The sequence below is a fragment of the Hemiscyllium ocellatum genome, chromosome 1, assembly GCF_020745735.1.
Source record: "Hemiscyllium ocellatum isolate sHemOce1 chromosome 1, sHemOce1.pat.X.cur, whole genome shotgun sequence".
Lineage (NCBI taxonomy): Eukaryota > Metazoa > Chordata > Chondrichthyes > Orectolobiformes > Hemiscylliidae > Hemiscyllium > Hemiscyllium ocellatum.
Window position 1 is genome coordinate 123,140,806 of NC_083401.1, and position 19,746 is coordinate 123,160,551.

The 19,746-nt window shown below is 42.1% G+C and overlaps 1 protein-coding gene across 1 annotated transcript in view; it reads right to left on the minus strand.

The window, feature by feature from the left end:
• The window catches only part of LOC132816861 (ADP-ribosyl cyclase/cyclic ADP-ribose hydrolase 2-like), a 30,165-nt gene extending 10,749 nt beyond the window's left edge, over positions 1-19,416 (minus strand). The window contains exons 1-4 of the mRNA XM_060826888.1: positions 19,262-19,416; positions 14,421-14,550; positions 5,634-5,769; positions 4,448-4,515 (exon numbers count right to left, since the gene is read on the minus strand). Coding sequence (XP_060682871.1) covers positions 4,448-4,515; positions 5,634-5,769; positions 14,421-14,550; positions 19,262-19,416 — 489 coding nt within the window. The remainder of the gene's footprint in view (positions 1-4,447; positions 4,516-5,633; positions 5,770-14,420; positions 14,551-19,261) is intronic.
• Positions 19,417-19,746: the final 330 nt, after the last annotated feature.

Consider the following 19,746-nt stretch of genomic DNA (forward strand, 5'->3'; position numbering starts at 1 on the left):
TGGGAAATCTTTTCTGTAGTCACTGCCTACAGCTGTACTAGTCTGAAAATGCCCAATCTTGTCTGATCTCGGAAGCTTAGCACACTCAGGGCTTGGTTATGCTCAGACAAGATACTTCTTGAATACCAAATGCAGCTGTATTTCAGGACACTTGTGCCTAGGTGGTAATGTCCCTATCTCTGAGCCAAAAGGTTCATGTCCCAACTGTTCCAGGAATGTGTCATAACTAACCTGAACAGTTTGGTTCAAAATACTGGTATTTATGATGAATGAGCTACAGCATCAGAATGATGTTTTCAATGTAGCAAATAGTATTTGCTCATCCTTGACTGTTTGTATGTTCTTTTGTTCTCTTAAAAAGCATTGACCTCTCACACTGAATCAAACAGATGAGAATTTTTACTGTCTGCCAATTAAAAAAGGTATTTTATGAGATGCGTAAAAAGTTAAAAGAAATATAAATCAATTGCTGCAAAACTCATTTTGATTAAAAGTCATGAAATACTGTAGTTCAAAAATAGCAGAATCAAAGAAAAAAAAGCTGCAAGTTATTAAGGTAATACACCTTCATTTTGACTTTTAGAACGCAACGCTCAATTAAATATGATATTGTCAACAGAGAAATACTTGTTGCCAGTCCTTGTCTGAAACATTGATGCCTAATGAACAATTGTACCTGCTTTGTTGATCACTCCCTATCATTAAATCTGACATTATATAATCATAACTTAGAATTCAACTTCAAGCTTATTTACCGTTTGTTGCCATGACAACCGTTCCACCTCGGCAATATTGCCTTACTTCAACAAAATAGCAGCCAAAGATTTGTTATCTGATTATTCCGGCTCAACTTCTGGAATGCTTTCTTTGTTGCATATGAACCTGAAAACTGCAACTTTAAACTATTACGCCACCTCCACATCGACCGCCACTGAATTCCCAGTAATTAATGGATTTATCTCAATGTGCTTTTCCTGGTGTATAACCCTCCCTGGGGTCCACCTCAAGCTTACTGTCTAATATTTATCTCCAAGCTCTGTTTGACTATTGCCGACACAAGTGATTCTATTTCCCCTGCTATGATGAAGATTCAATCTGCTTGGCCCACTGTAAGGAAATACATTTTGATCGAAAACAACGCATTAATCAGAGTATACATGTAAAGGAAAGAGACAGAGGGGTGTAAGTGAACAAAGGATGCCAAACCCATCGGATTCAAAATTGGTCGCCAGGTCATTTCGGAACTTGAATTAATTGGACTCTACAGAGTGCATGCCTGATTCAAACATTTTTCAAAATTTAGCTTCAGATTTCCTCATAATACTTGTAGTAACGGCCAAATGAGTCATATCTCCAGAGGCGGTTCACAAGTCACTACAAGTTCTACTTAGACCAGCAGACTATACATGCTAGGAGTGGAGGTGAGAAAAACGTTGGTGGGAATTTGACAAGAGCTAAAGTTGAAAAATACCTTTTTGTTTGAAGCAGATTGGAAAATTATGTGGTCAATTTGAATAAGTCATTTTTCCTGGAAACCACTAGGGTAGTGAGCCATAAAGCAAAGTCTGCTTTCCCCAGTTGGATCAAATGTTAAAATGCTTTTAAAGTATGCAAGAAGGTCAAATGACTTTGGCTTTCAGACCAAGGTTGATAGAAAGCATGGACCAGGTTTCTCTAGTAACCAATCATTATTATTTATGATAGGTAATTGGATTATAGGTACAGATAAACAGGAACCTTGGATGACGAGAGCGGTGGAGCTTCTCGTCAAAAGGAAAAGGGTAGCTTACATAAGGTGGAGGAAGCTAGGGTCAAGCTCAGCTCTACAGGATTACAGGCAGGCGAGGAAGGAGCTTAAAAATGGTCTGAGGAGAGCCAGGAGGGGGCACGAGAAAGGCTTGGCAGAACGGATTAGGGAGAAGACAAAGGCATTTTACACTTATGTGAGGAATAAGAGAATAGTCAAAGAAAGAGTAGGGCCGATCAGGGATAGCATAGGGAATTTGTGTGAGGAGTCTGAGGAGGCAGGAGAAGCCCTAAATGAGTTTTTTGCTTCTGTCTTTATGAAAGAAGTGAACTTTGTAGTGAATGAAATGTTTGAAGAGCAGGTGTGCATTCTGGAATGGATAGAGATAGAGGAAGCTGATGTGCTGAAAATTTTGACAAACATTAAGAATGTCAAGTCGCCAGGCCCGGACCAGATTTGTCCTCAGCTGCTTCGGGAAATGTAATTGCTTCGCCACTTGCGAAGATCTTTTCATCCTCGCTCTCCACTGGAGTCGTACCTGAGGACTGGAGAGAGGCAAATGTAATTCCTCTCTTCAAGAAAGGAAATAGGGAAATCCCCAGCAATTACAGACCAGTAAGTCTCACATCTGTCATCTGCAAGGTGTTAGAAAGGATTCTGAGGGATAGGATTTATGACCATCTGGAAGAGCATGGCTTGATTAAATGCAGTCAACACGGCTTTGTGTGGGGCAGGTCATGCCTCACAAACCTTATCGAGTTCTTTGAGGATGTGACTAGAAAGGTTGATGAGGGTGGAGCTGTGGATGTGGTCTATATGGACTTCAGCAAGGCATTTGATAAGGTTCCCCAAGGTAGGCTCATTCAGAAGGTCAGGAGGAATGGGAATCAGGGGAACATAGCTGTCTGGATACAGAATTGGCTGGCCAACAGAAGACAGTGAGTAGGAGTAGAAGGAAAATATTCTGCCTGGAAATCAGTGGTGAGTGGTGTTCCACAAGGCTCTGTCCTTGGGCCTCTATTGTTTGTAATTTTTATTAATGACTTGGATGAGGGGGATTGAAGGATGGGTCAGCAAATTTGCAGATGACACAAAGGTTGGATGTGTCGTTGACAGTATAGAGGCTGTTGTAGGCTGCAGCAGGACATTGACAGGATGCAGAGATGGGCTGAGAGGTGGCAGATGGAGTTCAACCTGGATAAATGCGAGGTGATGCATTTTGGAAGGTCGAATTTGAAAGCTGAGTACAGGATTAAGGATAAGATTCTTGGCAGTGTGGAGGAACAGAGGCTTCTTGGTGTGCAGGTACATAGATCCCTTAAAATGGCCACCCAAGTGGACAGGGTTGTTAAGAAAGCATATGGTGTTTTGGCTTTAATTAACAGGGGGATTTGGTTTAAGAGTAATAAGATCTTGTTGCAGCTCTTTAAAACTTTGGTTAGACCGCACTTGGAATACTGCATCCAGTTCTGGTCGCCCTATTATAGGAAAGGTATGGATGCTTTGGAGAGGGTTCAGAGGAGGTTTACCAGGATGCTGCCTGGACTGGAGGGCTTATCTTATGAGGAGAGGTTGACTGATTTCGGACATTTTTCATTGGAGAAAAGGAGGAGAAGAGGGGACCTAATTGAGGTATACAAGATAATGAGAGGCATAGATAGAGTCGATAGCCAGAGACTATTTCCCAGGGCAGAAATGACTAACACGAGGGATCATAGTTTTATGCTGGTTGGAGGAAAGTATACCGGGGTTGTCAGAGGCGGGTTCTTTACACAGAGTTGTGAGAGCATGGAATGCATTGCCAGCAGCAGTTATGGAGGCAGGGTCATTGGGGACATCTAAGAGACTCCTGGACATGCATATGGTCACAGAAATTTGAGGGTGCATATATGAGGATCAGTGGTCGGCACAACATCGTGGGCTAAAGGGCCTGTTCTGTGCTGTACTGTTCTATGTTCTACGCTCTAGATAGAAATGATTGGCCTATAATACTATTAACTAAAACTCTAATCTCCCTTATACACACACACACAAATAGGCAAAGTAGATTATTGGCAGAAATAGAATAAACTGAAAAGTTAGCTCAGTGGGTTTTGCTTCTCAGTTGATGATAAATGACTGCTTGGCCAAATGCCTTGTTGTTCAAATGTCTCCCTGGATATAAGGAGTACAGAGTGGCTGATTCCCTTGAACTGAGTCTCTGATTTATCAATTTAAGAGTTACAGCTTCCAACAGTTGCTACAGGAAAAGTGACTGGTTTTCTTCAGCCTTAAACTGAGTTTTTTGACTGCAGAGAACCAGCAGCTTCTGGGCTGGAAGAAGATCCACACACTTCTTTTTCCTCTCTTTGTGTTTGTAAATTGTTTTCAGCATCAAGCTACTCAACCATCTAAGAGCCAATCGCACAGAACATCCCTGTCATTAGTAACTGCCACTAGGTCACAGACCAATCAATTATTTGTTGCCTACAATAACTATATCAATGCAGACCCTTGGCTCCAGACTATCTACAATCTGAACTTTAATTACAGTTTGCTCAAACAGTTGCTCACAAGATGACTGGCATGCGTATCAGGTTATCTGTTTTCAAAACTGCCACCACTATTTCAAACATTGGTTTTTAAAACAGCTGAAGTTCATTTCAGTCCCTCGTTTTTAAAAACATAAAAATAAAAGGACACAGTCCTGACACAACTTACTGATTCAGATGCTATTTTCCAAAAGGAATTCACTGGGTTATTTGTGGGGCAGGTTTCATAGTTTATGCCTGAAAAAATAAAAATGTGATCAATAAAAGGTAAATGTAACATAATAGTCACCATTAAAGGCACTGTCTATGTTTGAATGCTTAAGTTGAATGCATGCTAGTTTGGTATGAGGCAACTATAATTTTGAAATAGTTTTGATTTTATTGTATTTATTGTTTTCTGTAACCTCTCTTACAACCTCACTTAGTACAGAAGCTCTTGTCTGTATTTTGTAGCCTGCCTTGCTCTTTCTATCTGGTCTCCATGAACCTTTGGCACTTTAGGCAATCTGTGACTTCAAGTTTCAGCCTTGCTGGAATGATTGCACTTGAGAGTCATTTAGGTAAGGGACAATATCCAGGTAACAAATGTGGATCGGTGCTAGCATTTCTTCTCAAATCAGCAGGATGTGGTTTCAGTTCCATTCCAGGAACAGTACACATGTGGAGGCTGACATATCACTACAGCAGAGAGACTTAGAAAGGCAAGGCAGCCTCTGGGATCAGTTATTCTTTCTCTTTGTCTCCTCAGCAAGCTAGTGGGATAGTACCACGTACAATTTTGTACAACAAAACTTCAACCTTCACATTTATTTTCTGAGAGTCAAGGCAAATTGGGTTGTGACCTAATGAACAGAATGTACAGACTCTGGGTTGTTGAAGGTGGGGGAGGGGCTGGTCAATATCAATGCAAATTATTGGAGGTCAGATGTATACTTATCCAAGATTGGAGTAGGCTTTAATCCCATCAAGTAGCCTAGGTAACCCTCCAAATACGTAAGTACGAACCCTCCAAAGTCTCTAATTACAACGTTGGGTTTTCAGAGGTTTCCAGGTTCAGGGGAATCTCCCAATAGAAGTTTAAACTTCCAGGGCAGTCCGTGTAATCTCTGCATCGGGAATACCAAGTGGTCCCAATATTCATCTATAATGCTGTATCTAGTATCAGATAGCTAGACTGTGCAAGGTCTATGCAGTCAGTAATGGGTTTTGTGCTCATTAGATACCTGGCCAAAGGTATCACATTCACAACACAATTTAGCCCCATTTATTTCTGACATGCCTTTGTAATACACTATAATCTTTCCTGTACATTATGAGTGAGAATATTAAATCGCTGTAGTAATCATGTATCTCACCAGGGGGTTCACGTTGTCCACACCAGTCCAAGTTATCTGCCAAAAAACCAATCAGAGAGTCACCAAGAGGCATCATCCGCCTGGCTTTATCTGAATATCTGTGCACCAGAAGCTTGGTATTTTCCCAGAATAATGCCTGTAATTAAGTTAATAGCATCAGTTATTCTATTTAAATAAGTACAGCTTTTTGACAGTTCAGGACATAGAGCAACTACTGTGGGAATAGTTAACCTCATTCATGGGATGTAGGCATCGTTGGTTGGGACAGCGTTTATTCCTCATGCTTAACTGCCTTTGAACTGATTGGATCACTAAGCCATTTCAAAGGGCAGTTAGGAGTCAATCAAATTGCTGTGGGTCTGGAGTCACGTGAAAGCTGGACCAGGTAAGGAAGGCGGATTTGCTTCTCTGAAGGACATTTGTGAACCAGATGGTCACCATCAGACTAGGGTGAACTCCAAACCTTCTTAATTGAATTTGACCATCTATTATAGTGGTTGTTGAACTTCTAACCCAAGAATATTAGTGACATTACAATTGTGCTCACACCGTCCCAAATCATGTGAAAAGAATTTGAGTCTGCTATGTGTTAATGCAGGATTAGATAGCTTTTTATTACTACTTCTAATGAAATTCCAGATTTTCTCACATACTTTATGTTGCTATTGGTAATAGCAAAATTAAAGTTTATCTCACTGTGTCACTCATATTTAATAAACAAAGGAAATGTTTTCCTGGATCCTTTTGGGAATCAATGAGTTCAAACTGAAACCACCTGTGAAAGAGCTAAAAGTTCTCAGATTAAATATTTACAGTTCCTGTAATCACATTTTTCAGGCAAAAACAAAATAGCAGAAAATGTGAAAATGTACTCCTTTGAACATGATATCACAAGGCATGAAGGTCACCTTTTACAAACTAAAAGCACTATGACTTTGTTGCTTATTTTAAGGCTGTAATAAACACCACCTGTAGGAGGCGCAAACATCCAAGCCAGAGCCAACAATGACACACCCAGTTGTGATGCTGTCTCTGCCATGATCCAATCACATCCAAACTGATACCTCGCCCCTCCCATCCTGACCACCTCCTACCTCACCCCACCCCAAAAACTCCCCAACCTGTCAAATTCAACAACTTCTGAGCTGACACCCTGCCCACACCCAGACTCACACCCACCATACCCTCCCCACACTCAGACTCACACCCGCCATCCCCACCCCACACCCAGACTCACACCCGCCATCCCCTCCCCACACCCAGACTCACACCCACCATCCCCACTTCACACCAAGACTCACACCCGCCATCCCCACCCCACACCCAGACTCACACCCGCCATCCCCTCCCCACACCCAGACTCACACCCACCATCCCCACTTCACACCCGCCATCCCCACCCCACACCCAGACTCACACCCGCCATCCCCTCCCCACACCCAGACTCACACCCGCCATCCCCTCTTCACACCAAGACTCACACCCGCCATCCCCACCCCACACCCAGACTCACACCCGCCATCCCCTCCCCACACCCAGACTCACACCCACCATCCCCACTTCACACCAAGACTCACACCCACCATCCCCACCCCACACCCAGACTCACACCCACCATCCCCACCCCACACCCAGACTCACACCCACCATCCCCACTTCACACCAAGACTCACACCCGCCATCCCCTCCCCACACCCAGATTCACACCCACTATCCCCTCCCCACACCCAGACTCACACCCACCATCCCCACCCCACACCCAGACTCACACCCGCCATCCCCTCCCCACACCTAGACTCACACCCACCATCCCCATCCCACACCCAGACTCACACGCACCATCCCCGCCCCACACCCAGACTCACACGCACCATCCCCGCCCCATACCCAGACTCGCACCCGCCATCCCCACCCCACACCCAGACTCGCACCCGCCATCCCCACCCCACACCCAGACTCACAACCACCAAACTCCTCCCCACACCCAGACTCACACCCACTATCCCCACCCCACACCCAGACTCACACCCACCATCCCCTCTTCACACCAAGACTCACACCCACCATCCCCACCCCACACTCAGACTCATACCCACTATCCCCCCCCACACCCAGATTCACACCCACCATCCCCTCCCCACACCCAGACTCACACCCACCATCCCCCCTTCACACCAAGACTCACACCCGCCATCCCCACCCCACACCCAGACTCACACCCGCTATCCCCTCCCCACACCGAGGCTCACACCCACCAAACCCCTCCCCGCACCCAGACCACACCTATCCTCCCCTCCCCATACCCAGACTCACCCCCACCAAACCCCTCCCCACACCCAGACTCTCCCTGAGCTGACACTCTCCTTATCACACTCTGACCTCTGCCCTCCACCCAGACTCTCCCTGACCCGACAACCGCCCCTGCCCTGACTCTCAACAGCCTTACACTCTGCCACTGGCCAAGACCTGATACCTGATCCAACCCTTGAGCTATCCTCAGCACATTTACCTGGCTTCCTGGCACACTGTTCCTCAAATTATGTAATCGTAAAGAAGGTTATGGCCAAGGAATCGGTTCTAATAGTAACTAGGATTTCTGGGCAATTGTCTCCCCAGCCAACTCTGGTTTAATTAAAACCCACTGAAACTCATTGTGTCTGAAAATAGCTTAATCAGTTAGCTCACGCAATGCTTAATAGTTTTGACCAGGAACATAGAAACTATCTAATTAGCAAACCAGGAACCCGATTACATGATGAAAACTTCTGGTGTACATCATTTCAGTCCAATATTAACATTGTCTGCAAGATTCTCTCTACAGAACAGCATACTATGGGAAAAATGCAATTGCACAAGGGAAAGCATGTTCTTAGATTGCATGAGAGGGATTTACCAGAATTGTGCCTGGTCTGGAGTGTCTAATTCATGACGAAAAATTGGACAGATGGGAGTTGTTTTCCTTGGTGCACTGAAAGTTAAAAAGAATGCTGACAAATTTGATGGGGCACAGATAGGTTAGTTAGGAAGACCCTTTCTCCATTAGTAGATGCTATGAAGTTGAAAGAGTGTATAGTCACTTTAAGAGAGAAGTGCCTTCTCTGAGCTGAGTGATTCTGACAACACACACACACACACACACACACACACACACACACACACACACACACATATATATATAGTCACCATTAGCTTGGGATTGTGTTTTGATGATAAGGCAACCAATTAATTTAAATTATGCCGAGGAAACCAAAAAAAACTGATCGAATTTGAATTTAATTGTATTGACAACATCAGACCAATGAGAGGATACAAGTCTTGGGTTCTAAAAAAGCAAGGTCATTTTGAAAATTAGTCAGAGCTAACTGCCCATCGAACATGAGAGCCAACCACCAAAAAAAAACACCTCCACACTCTCAACAAAATCTCTCAGAAGGCATAATCTATTAACGGTACCGAGGAATTTTATACAAAGACACTCGCAGTAGAAAGGAAAAATCATAGACGACGACCCAGGGAGAATATATGTGCGTGTGTGTGAGTGTTTATATGTGCGTGTGTGTATATGTGGGTGTGTGAGTTGTGGCTGCATGTGTATGCATGTATGTGGATGTGTGGGTGTCTGAGTGCATGTGTATGTATATGTGGGTGTGTGGGTGCATGTGCGTATGTAAAAGTGTGTGTGTGTGTATATGTGGGTGCATGGCCGCATGTGTGTGCGTGTGTGTATATGTGGGTGTGTGGCTGCATGTGCATGTGTGGGTGCATGTGCGTGTATATATGTGGGTGTGAAATTGTGTGGCTGCATGTGTGTATATGTGGGTGTGTGTATGTGGGTGCATGTATGTGTGTGTGTGTGTATATGTGGGTGTGTGGGTGCATGTATGTGTGGGTGTATATATGGGTGTGCGAGTATGTGTATATATGGGTGTGTGGGTACATATAAGTGGATGTGTGGGTGTATATATGTGGACATGTGGGTGCATGTGAGTGTGTGCGTACGTGGCTGTGTGGGTGCGTGGGTGTGTACGTGTGTGTTTATGTAGGTGTGCGGGTGTGTGTATGTAGATGTGTAGGTGTGTGTATATGTGGATGTGTATATATGTGGGTGTGTATATGTGGATGTGTGGGTGTATATATGTGGACATGTGGGTGCATGTGAGTGTGTGCGTATATGGCTGTGTGGGTGTGTACATGTGTGTATTTATGTAGGTGTGTGGGTGTGTGTATGTGGATATGTGTGGGTGTGTGTATGTGGATATGCATGGGTGTGTGGGTGTGTATATGCGTGTGTGTGTATATGTGCGTGTGCATATATGTAGATGTGTGGATGTATATATGTGTGCTTGTAAATGTGGATGTGTAAGTGCATGTATGTGTGTGGGTGTGTATGTGTATGTGTGGGTGTGTATATGTGGATGTGTGGGTGTGTATATTTGGGTGTGTATATGTGGGTGTGTGGCTGCACTTGCATGCGTATATGTGGGTGTGTGTGTGGCTGGATGGGTGTGTGTGTGGTTGTGTATATGTGGGTGTGTGAGTGTGTGGCTGGATGTGCATGTGTGTGCATGTGTGGGGGTGCCTGGCTGCATGTGTGTGCTGTGTGTATATGTGGGTGTATGGGTATGTGGGTGCATGTATGTGTATATATGTGGGTGAGTAGGTGCATGTATGTGTGTGTGCACGTAGGTATGTGGGTGCATGTGCATTTGTGTGTATATGCGAGTGTGTGGGTGTGTGTGTGTGTGAATTATGTGTATGTATATATGTGTGTATATATGGGTATGTGTGGGTGTGTGGTGCACGTGTGTGTGTGTATATGTGGGTGTGTGGGTGCATGTATATTGTGTACATGTGGGTGTGTGAGTGTGTGGCCGCATGTATGTGTGTGTGTATATGTGGGTGTGGGGCTGCATGTGTGTGTGTATATGCGGGCATGTGGGTGCATGTGCATGTGTGTGTGTATTGAGTGCTTGTGCAAGTGTGTGTGGCTGCATGTGTGTGTGTGTAAGTGGGTGAGAGAGAGTGTGGCCACATGCACGTGTGTGTGTATATGTGGGTGTGTGGGTGCATGTGTGGCTGCATGTGTATATTTGGGTGTGTGGCTGCATGTGTATTGTGTATATGTGGGTGTGTGAGTGTGTGGCCGCATGTATGTGTATGTGTATATGTGGGTGTGGGGCTGCATGTGTGTGTGTATATGTGGGTGCATGTGCATGTGTGTGTGTATTGGGTATGTGAGTGTGTGGCCACATGCACGTGTGTGTGTATATGTGGCTGCTTGTGTGTGTGTATACGTGGATGTATGGGTGTGTGGGTGCATGTGCATGTGTATATGTGAGTCTGTGGGTGGGTGGGGGTGTGTGTGTGTATATATGTGTGTCTGTATATGTGGATGTGTAGGTGTGTATAGTTGTGTGTGTGTGTATATGCGGATGTATGGGTGTATGGGTGCATGTGTGTGTTGTGGCCACTCTGCCCTGGATTTGTAAGCACAACTGAACCAAACCTCTGTTTTAACCCTAAAGAGATTGTTGTGGCTCATTGAAAAATTGGACTTCACCAGCAGAAGATTTGGAGGGAACACACCACAGTCTTTATCAAAAAGCACCTGACGATGAAGCAGCGCTCTGAAAGTTTGTGATTTCAAATAAACCTGTTGGATTATAACCTGGTGTTGTGTGAATTCAGACTTTGTCCACGCCAGTCCAACACCGGCACCTCCATATCAAAGGGAAAAGAAATAATAGAAAAAAATAAAAATACTTCGGCCAATGAACAGAAAAGGAGAAATACTACGTCATTCAGTTCATCCCTCCCTTTTATCAAGTAACAGAAATTGGAGACTCTGGTCAAATTTTCAGACTTGTTTCAAATAGTTTAAGGCGAGACCGAAGGGCCGAAAAGTCTGACCAGAGTCCACACCTAAGAAACCAGCCTGAATTGGATGTTCAAAGAAACCAGCTGAAAGCCAGGAAAGAAAAATCCAGATGCTGAACCAAAATTTAAAACAAATACACATAACTCTGTGAATTCTCCTAATCATAAAATTAGAACAAAATGTTACATTGCAGTCCAAAGATGTGTGTAGGAAAGGAATACTTGTCTAATAAAACTTTAGCCACTCTAAGTCTAGGACAATGGAGATTTATAGCTTGAGATGTAGATAACACTACCAAGTGAAGCCAAGAGATCAAGGTACTCCAGAAACCTTGAGCATTTAAACCTCAATTCACATCCAGATCAGGTGGAAGGAGAATCAGGGCCTAAAACTGATTTGGGAACTTGATGCTTGCTGTGTCTACAATCTGGTTTCTTTAGTTGGCACAGCAATCACTATGTTATTCTTCAGATCCCAAAAAAAGGGGAAGATCATGGTCATGCTCTACCTTTGTCTTATCCATGACTGTAATATCATCAGTTATGCAAAACCAGCCAGAGAGATTCTCAATCATCCTATTCATACGCTGCTGAATAGGTTTTGTCTAACGGATAGTCCAAAAGGTAACCAACAGAAAAAAATACCATCCAAATTGTAGGCTGGATGTAGTGAGCTCCTGGGATTATTCCAACAAATATATGGAATAAGCCGTGTTTTGCAAGGAGTTTGGGAAAGAACTTCCTCCCTGAACATTTAGGATTTAATTTACCAACATTGGTATTTTATATGGACACCTTCTAAGAGAAAACTTGAAGCACCGTGCATCCAGGCTTATTCTTATGGTACCATCCTTCTTGAAGGCACACATGATCAACATACACCAATCTAAATGGTCTTCGACCTTCTGAGTTACAGTATTTTTGTTCCATCTTGTTCAGTTTGAATCAAAGCTTCTCCTGATAATACAAAATGTACTTATATGAAGGACCAAGAAATGGGGCTGCATCATCCTCAGGATGCACTATTGGATCACTCTGAGATGGTCATAATGACTTGGACGGTGCAGTGAAAGAGAGACTCACTGAGATCCTAATGTAAGGCTTATGCCTGAAACGTCGATTTTCCTGCTCCTCGAATGCTGCCTGACCTGCTGTGCTTTCCCAGCACCACTGACTGTAATCTCCAGCATCTGCAGTACCTACCTCAATTGGACAGCTAGCTCACACAATGAAGAGTAGTTTGGACTAGGAACATAGAAACACTCTTGTTCATCTGGGAACCCAATAACATGACCAAAGTTCCATGTCTCTGAAAAGGTCATTTAATTGTAACTTCTTATCTGACTTATTTTTGTATGTGAAGAGTTATTGTTAACATGGGAACAGATGAGTTATGAGCAAGAAGAGACCATTTGGCCCCTTGAGACTACTCAATATGGCTCATGCAATTGTAACCTGAACTCCATATTCCCACCTTCTCCTGAAAAGTTTCAACTCCATGTTTACCGAGAATCCTTCCATCTCTGCCTTAAACAATTCAAATATTCTACTTCTACTGCATTTTGTAAATTAATGCCAAAGCCTTAATCTGAGAAAATGAAAACCACCTCATCTGTGACTGAGATGGTGAGCCCTCATTATTAAATAATGACCTCTAGTTCTAGCAGTTTCCCCAAGAAAAAAAAAATTATCTCTGCATTGACCTTATCAAGCCTGCCCACAATTTTAGATGGTTCAATCAAGTTCCCTCTCATTCTCAGGAACTCCAGCAGATAAAAGCCTAAACCATCCAACCTTTCCTGATATGACAAACCCCTCCAACCCACTCCCCTACTATAGGCAATAGTCTGGTAAGGCTTTTGTGTACTGCTCCCAATGTCTTTACATCCATCCTTAAATACAAAATCCAATACAATACATGGTGCTCCAGATCTGGTCTGACTAATGCTCCGTGTAGAGTGGTGCTGGAGAAGCACAGCAGGTCAGGCAGCATCCCAGGAGCAGGAAAAGCGATGTTTCAGGCAAAAGTCCTTCATCAGGAATGACGTTTGCCTGAAACGTCAATTTTCCTCTTCCTTGGATGCTGCCTGACCTGCTGTGCTTCTCCAGCACCACTCTAATGTAGACTCTGATCTCCAGCATCTGCAGTTCCCATTTTCACCTGATGCTCTGTGTAAATGATACATAATCTCTTTACTTTTGTATTCAATTCACCTTGTGACAAATTATGACATTCTATTAGCTTCACATTGTGGCTTGTTCAACCTCTCCAGAAAAAATTCCAGAAAAACTTTTCAGTTCACCTGAAAAATGAGTCAAAAACACTGCTACAACTGTAACCATTTGAAGAAGAGATTCTGTAAGATCTGCCTCTTAAAAAGAACCTTCACGGGTCTTGAACGGTTTAAGCTCAGTCAAAAATTATCTGAATTAATGTTATAACTTTGGAATAATTGAAAGTTCAAGTACTTTCCTTACCTTACTGTCTTGCTTCATTGTATGCTTGTGTGTGTGCACATGTTGTAACAATCATCCATCGAGTTTAAATGCATGAATAAACCATGGCTTCATCTTTAACTATAGTTTGTTGCAGATCGTTTAAAAATTGGATTTAGCAAATAAAGGGTTTTGTGGTTCACCACACCTTACCTCAAAAAGGAGGAAGGTGAAAAACACCACTGGGTAGAGACGAAAGAGGAGGAAAATAAAAAAAACATCCGATTTACAATCTCATTCTTATATGTAACAAATGGTTCAATAGAAGGAAATAAATGTTTTTCTTTACATCAGAATGCTGCATGCATTACAGCAACATGTGACCAGATCGTTTACATTTTACAAAGTAACAAATCACCATTCAACTTGAATCACATACTAAAAGAGTGTTTCCGCATTTTCAAGTAAGTTTACCTTATCCCGAGGGATAGCATGCCGTGCCAGATTGATAAAATCCTTATAGTCAGTCGGAAGGACATTGCTGGGCTCCTTATAAGCAAAGGCATTTCGAAACGTTTCCCAGATTGCTGAACAGTCCTTTTCTCTAAAATGAAACAATCATCTTCGAATGTATTTCTGTATCAATAGATAATACTATTGAACATGAACAAAACAGCCATAGTATATTATATGAAATAATACTAGGTGTTAATTGATAAAATAAATAATATTAATATGGGAGACAAATTCAATAACACTTGAACATATTAATTTCACCCTGAGGTATAGCAATAGCAAACTATTTCCACCTTTTTCATGACGATCCATTTTTTCCATAAGTGTTTAAATAATTATGCACATTTGCATTCAGTCAGCATGGCCAAAAAGATACAACTAGATATTGCTGGATTATCCTGGAATAAGACAAACAAGAACTTGCATTTATGTAGCATTTTCATGGCAGCTCCATTGGCCAAAATGATTTCCAGCCAATAAGTACTTTCTGATTGCAGCCGGTGTGTAATACAGAAAACCAATTCAAGACACCGTTTGAGAACAACGGGAGAAAATTTTAAAACAAGTTGTTTTCATTATTTTCTTTGAATATTTTTATTTTTGGTTAGATGAATACAGGTGATGGGAAAAAAGGCATGACCCACAATAGGAGATTGTAAGCATGGGAGTATTACTGAATGCTAGTCCTCTCTGCTTCCCCTCCACATCACCCAAGAAAGGCAGTCTTAGATATAAGAGCATTTTGATGAATAATTATAGATCAAGGTGAGAGGAAATTAGTTTGTGTCCTGTGTAACTTGTCAGATCTTGGATAGTCTTTGTGAGCCTGGGATTACTTTTGCTTCATAGAGATGATCAGTGACCAATGACATAGCCAGGATTGCTTGTGACCAGGTTATTTATGCCATACAGGTGCACACAGCATCCATTTCACACAAGGACCTCACATCATAGAGCCCATTTGCTCAGATAAGAATAAACAAACTCTTACTCCACCCATTCGGGGTGTGGTCAAAGCCATTTCCCATTTCTGTTATGCATTCAATAATCACATGAAAATGGGAAGCAAAGCAGGTCACATCTGGCAGGGTTAACCACAGACCATGGGTGACCCACCTCCCTCCCTTCAATTGGACCCTGACTGATCTGCGTGCAACTGAACCCTAACTGATTTATCACAAATTCCTGGACTGTTTACACTGGAATTAGGGGATGGAGAGTGGCCCACTTTTCACACTGCAGTGACATTACACCCTTGACCCTGATACACCTGCAAGTGGCTGTTGATTATGTCCAAGCCTCTGGATTGAGAACAGATGCTCTCCTTGACTGACTGCGGCAGGACCAACTAACCTGATGACAAAACCCCTTGACTTGACTGAGGTCTACTTCCCTTCAACTTGGAGAAAAGAGCATTTGGTTGAAGCATATTCAGTGTGCTTTCTATCTAAGCTACTGCCATAGAGTGTCAGTGTGATACTGACATAGCACGCTGCATACCGCAACAAATCCATTCCCTTAACTGATCGCTGCTGACAGCCACCAGAAAGTGCCTGGCCTTTACTGCACCAAACAATGGGGCAAGACAGAAAGATTGTCAGCCCTTAAAGACTGAATGAAAAGATAAAATGCTAAAAAAACCCAGGAGAAACAGAGATACTGTGAACATCAAAGAAGGTGTGAAGTGAATGAGTACAAGCAGAGTAAATGAAGAGTGCTCTGATGCAGCCTGGTTCACTCTGAGAGGTGGGTGCCTGTCCCTGTGTGCAAAGGGGCCCTACAGCTGCAATTTAACAACAGATGGAGGTACACTTTATAGTGTAGCACTGAAGAAGAGACAGTGAGGCTGGCATGTGCCCATCGCCAAACTTTGTGAACAGTGGGTGGGTTGCAGACAGTTGCTGCCCATGGAGCAAAACCTGAGATGCTGGGGATTGCTGTTCCTTGATGGAGGGCCAGAAGAGCAAGCAGCCACCAGGTACCCACTCTGACTTTCACACTGGGATTTGTAACTGTGCCGTTCCTTCCCTGCTTGTGCGATAATAGGAAACCACATATCAATAAGGTGGGATTTCAGTACGAATGGCATGGAAATAGGCCACTTTCCACTCACTATTAATTCGCATATTATTACTAAAAATGCAATTGCAGATTCGGATCACTGGTACTTTGGCAGAAGTGGCAGACGATCTCTTTCTAAAGATTTGAACTTCATGGTAACCAAAGTGTTTAAAAATAAGAGAAAAATGTCAAGACTTCGAACATTGTATCTCTTCATTCAGAAATTAAGTTAAAGACTGACAGCATTATTCTAAAAGTTATAATTACAAAACATAACATCGAAATTTTCCTAAGAGTCTAGCTGTGAAACTTTGTAAGTCAAAAAAACTTTGAATTTGTTGTGACTTTAACAAAGCTTTTGACATTCAAGTTTCCTCTCGACAATCTTTCAGAAAGGTCAGAAACCCATAATCACATTTTAAAAGTCTCCAAATCACGCTGCTGAGAAATCCACGTGTCGATTATTTGACAAATACCAAAAGGGAATTCGATTCCAACAGCAATACATCAACACGAACAAATTCACAGAAACTGAGCACAGAGTGGCCAATGTATTCAACAAATCTATGAGGACCATACAAAGCAATAGGTAATTGTTTAAAAATTGACAACACCCATGTAAATTGCTTTCCTTCATTTTACTACACGTTAAAATTCTAAATAAAATTACTAACATTATTTGAGAGAACGATGTGGCCTGTACCTGTTAAATTAATCAACATCCGCCAGAGCATCTGACATAATTATCATGGTAGCAGAAAATTTTCAGTCTCATTATGATCCTGTGCCTCTCGTGAACAGGTAGCAAAGCTGTGCGCTAGAACACTAAGGATATGTGTTCTTGCAAATTGCAAATGCAAGGCTTTTTAACAATGCACGTGCCTTAAATAAATATTATGAAAATAAATTATTATGGTTTCTGATATTCTATTTCTTTTGAACTATGTTATGATCATCATAGATACTAATCACAGTTAAAATACATTTAGAGTTAAAAGCTGAAAGAATGATAAGTTTTCATAGTTTAGGACATTTATTGTAACAAGTAACTAAAGCACAATTATCTTTTATATGCAATTTATACTTTTCACCACAGAATAGAATATCCTCCTAATTTCAAACCTAATTTTTAAAAAGCACACTGCAGGGTATCCATATATAGATACCCCATAAAGCTAACACACAGGTAATCAGTGTCAGGTAATCAGTAAGACTAAAAGGAATGTTGCCCTTATTTCAAGGGGGTTAGAGTACAAGAGTGGGCAGTCTTGTTGTGCCTGTACAAGGAGCTGGTAAGCCACATCTGGAATACTGTGAACAGTTTTGGTCCTTTTATTTAAGGAAAGATGTCATTTCATTGGAGGCAGTTCAGAAATGGTTCTCTAGAATCATCCTTTATATGGAGGGAATGTCTTATGAGCAAAGGTTAAACAGGTTGGGATTCTACTCAATGGAATTTAGAAGCATGAGAGGTGATTGCATTGAAACATTTAGGATTCTAAAGGAACTTGATAGGTCAATGCTGAAAGGATGTTTCCCCTCATGGGAGAGTCTTGGACCATCGTCTCAGAATGAGGGGGCATCAATTTCACTCTGAGATGAAGAGGGGAAGGACAGGAAAGTGAACATGAGGAGTGTCTTCAGATCAGCCATGTGTCTTGTGTTAGTAAATATACAATCTAACAGCCCACTCTTTTTCATCTTGGAGCTAAACACTCAGTTCAAAACACAACTATTTACAACCAACACTCCAACCACTTTTCTGTGACTTCAGAGACTCTCAGTTTCTCTACTTTTAACACACAGCTGCTGCTATCGTCTCCAAGTGCAAATACTTTGTATCATCTTCCCAGTAAAACAAACCAAGTCCTCTTTTGTTGTCTAACAATTAAACCACCAGCCTTGTTTTCATGAAGACTTCAGAGCAGGTAATAAAATTTCTTGCATTTTACTTCGCATTTAAAGATCTTCAAACATGACAACTGTATAAGCCTTACAATTTTAGCAATCTATTGTTAAGATTTAGAGTGATTGAGCACTTGCATAAATGTGAATTGGGACAGAGAGTATAGATTTGTAAAGGGCAAGATTTGTAAAGATAGATTATTGGGGAGGTCAGCAATGAAGTTTATCCGGAAATGTCAATGAATGTTGTTTATATGGATTTCTGGAAGTAACTTAGGAAGGTTCCACTAAAGGGGCTGTTAACAAAACTGAAAACACACGGGACAAAGGTAACCTTTTGAAAAGGAGGTAGAAAATAAATTAAGGGTAATGGTTAAGTTCCAAATAGTGTAAAATGATTCACGGTATTATACAGTCATATAGTCCAACCAGTCCATGCTGAACATAATCTCAAACTAAACTAGTCCCACCTGCCTTTTCCAAGCCCATACCCCTCCAAACCTTTCCTATTCATGTATTTATCCAAATGTCTTTTAAACTGTGCAATTATACGCACATCCATTACTCCCTCAGGAAGTTCATTCCACACACAAACCACCCTCTGTGCATTTCATTGTATTCATTAATGGCTTCATAATTTGTAATGTTTTTCTGGTTGCATCCTTTTAGTCAAACCACTTGTAGCACAGCTGACCATCACTAGTAGGTTTTGCAGTTGGCATCATGCTTCTTACCAATGAGGGTTAATGACCGCGTGTAGAAGAAGAAAGTTAATGCCCAGTGGTTCTGATTTGTACCACCATGTACTCTTAATAAAGAAACCATTGTCTTACCCTACTGTAGGATTCACTACTCTGATGTAATTATAACATCTGCCAATTATGATCTCCTCCAAGTTGCGAACTGTACCATTTCCATGGTGTGACTTTACCAATGCTGAGAAATCCATCAGCAGGATTCCAAGCAGTAACACGCTGCATTTCGCCATTTTGCGAAATTGAGTCTCAATTTCAATTACAGTGTTGCAGCATAAGTTCCATGTCTTCACTCGTCCTTGAGCATATCACAATTATATGGAAAATATGGCAAAATATATGTAATAATTAACTCGTTGAAGAACTACTAAAACAAACAGGTTTGATAGCAGTTGTCAACAGAAAATGCTGAAAACCATCAGCAATTCATTCAGCAACCATGAAAAGAAAGGAATTTATACAGAGTTTCTGATGATGGGGAAGTGACTGTTTTAGCCATTAGATCTGGCTGGATCGCATAACCCACCATCAGGTCCTCACTTCATCTGATAAAATGTCTCAAC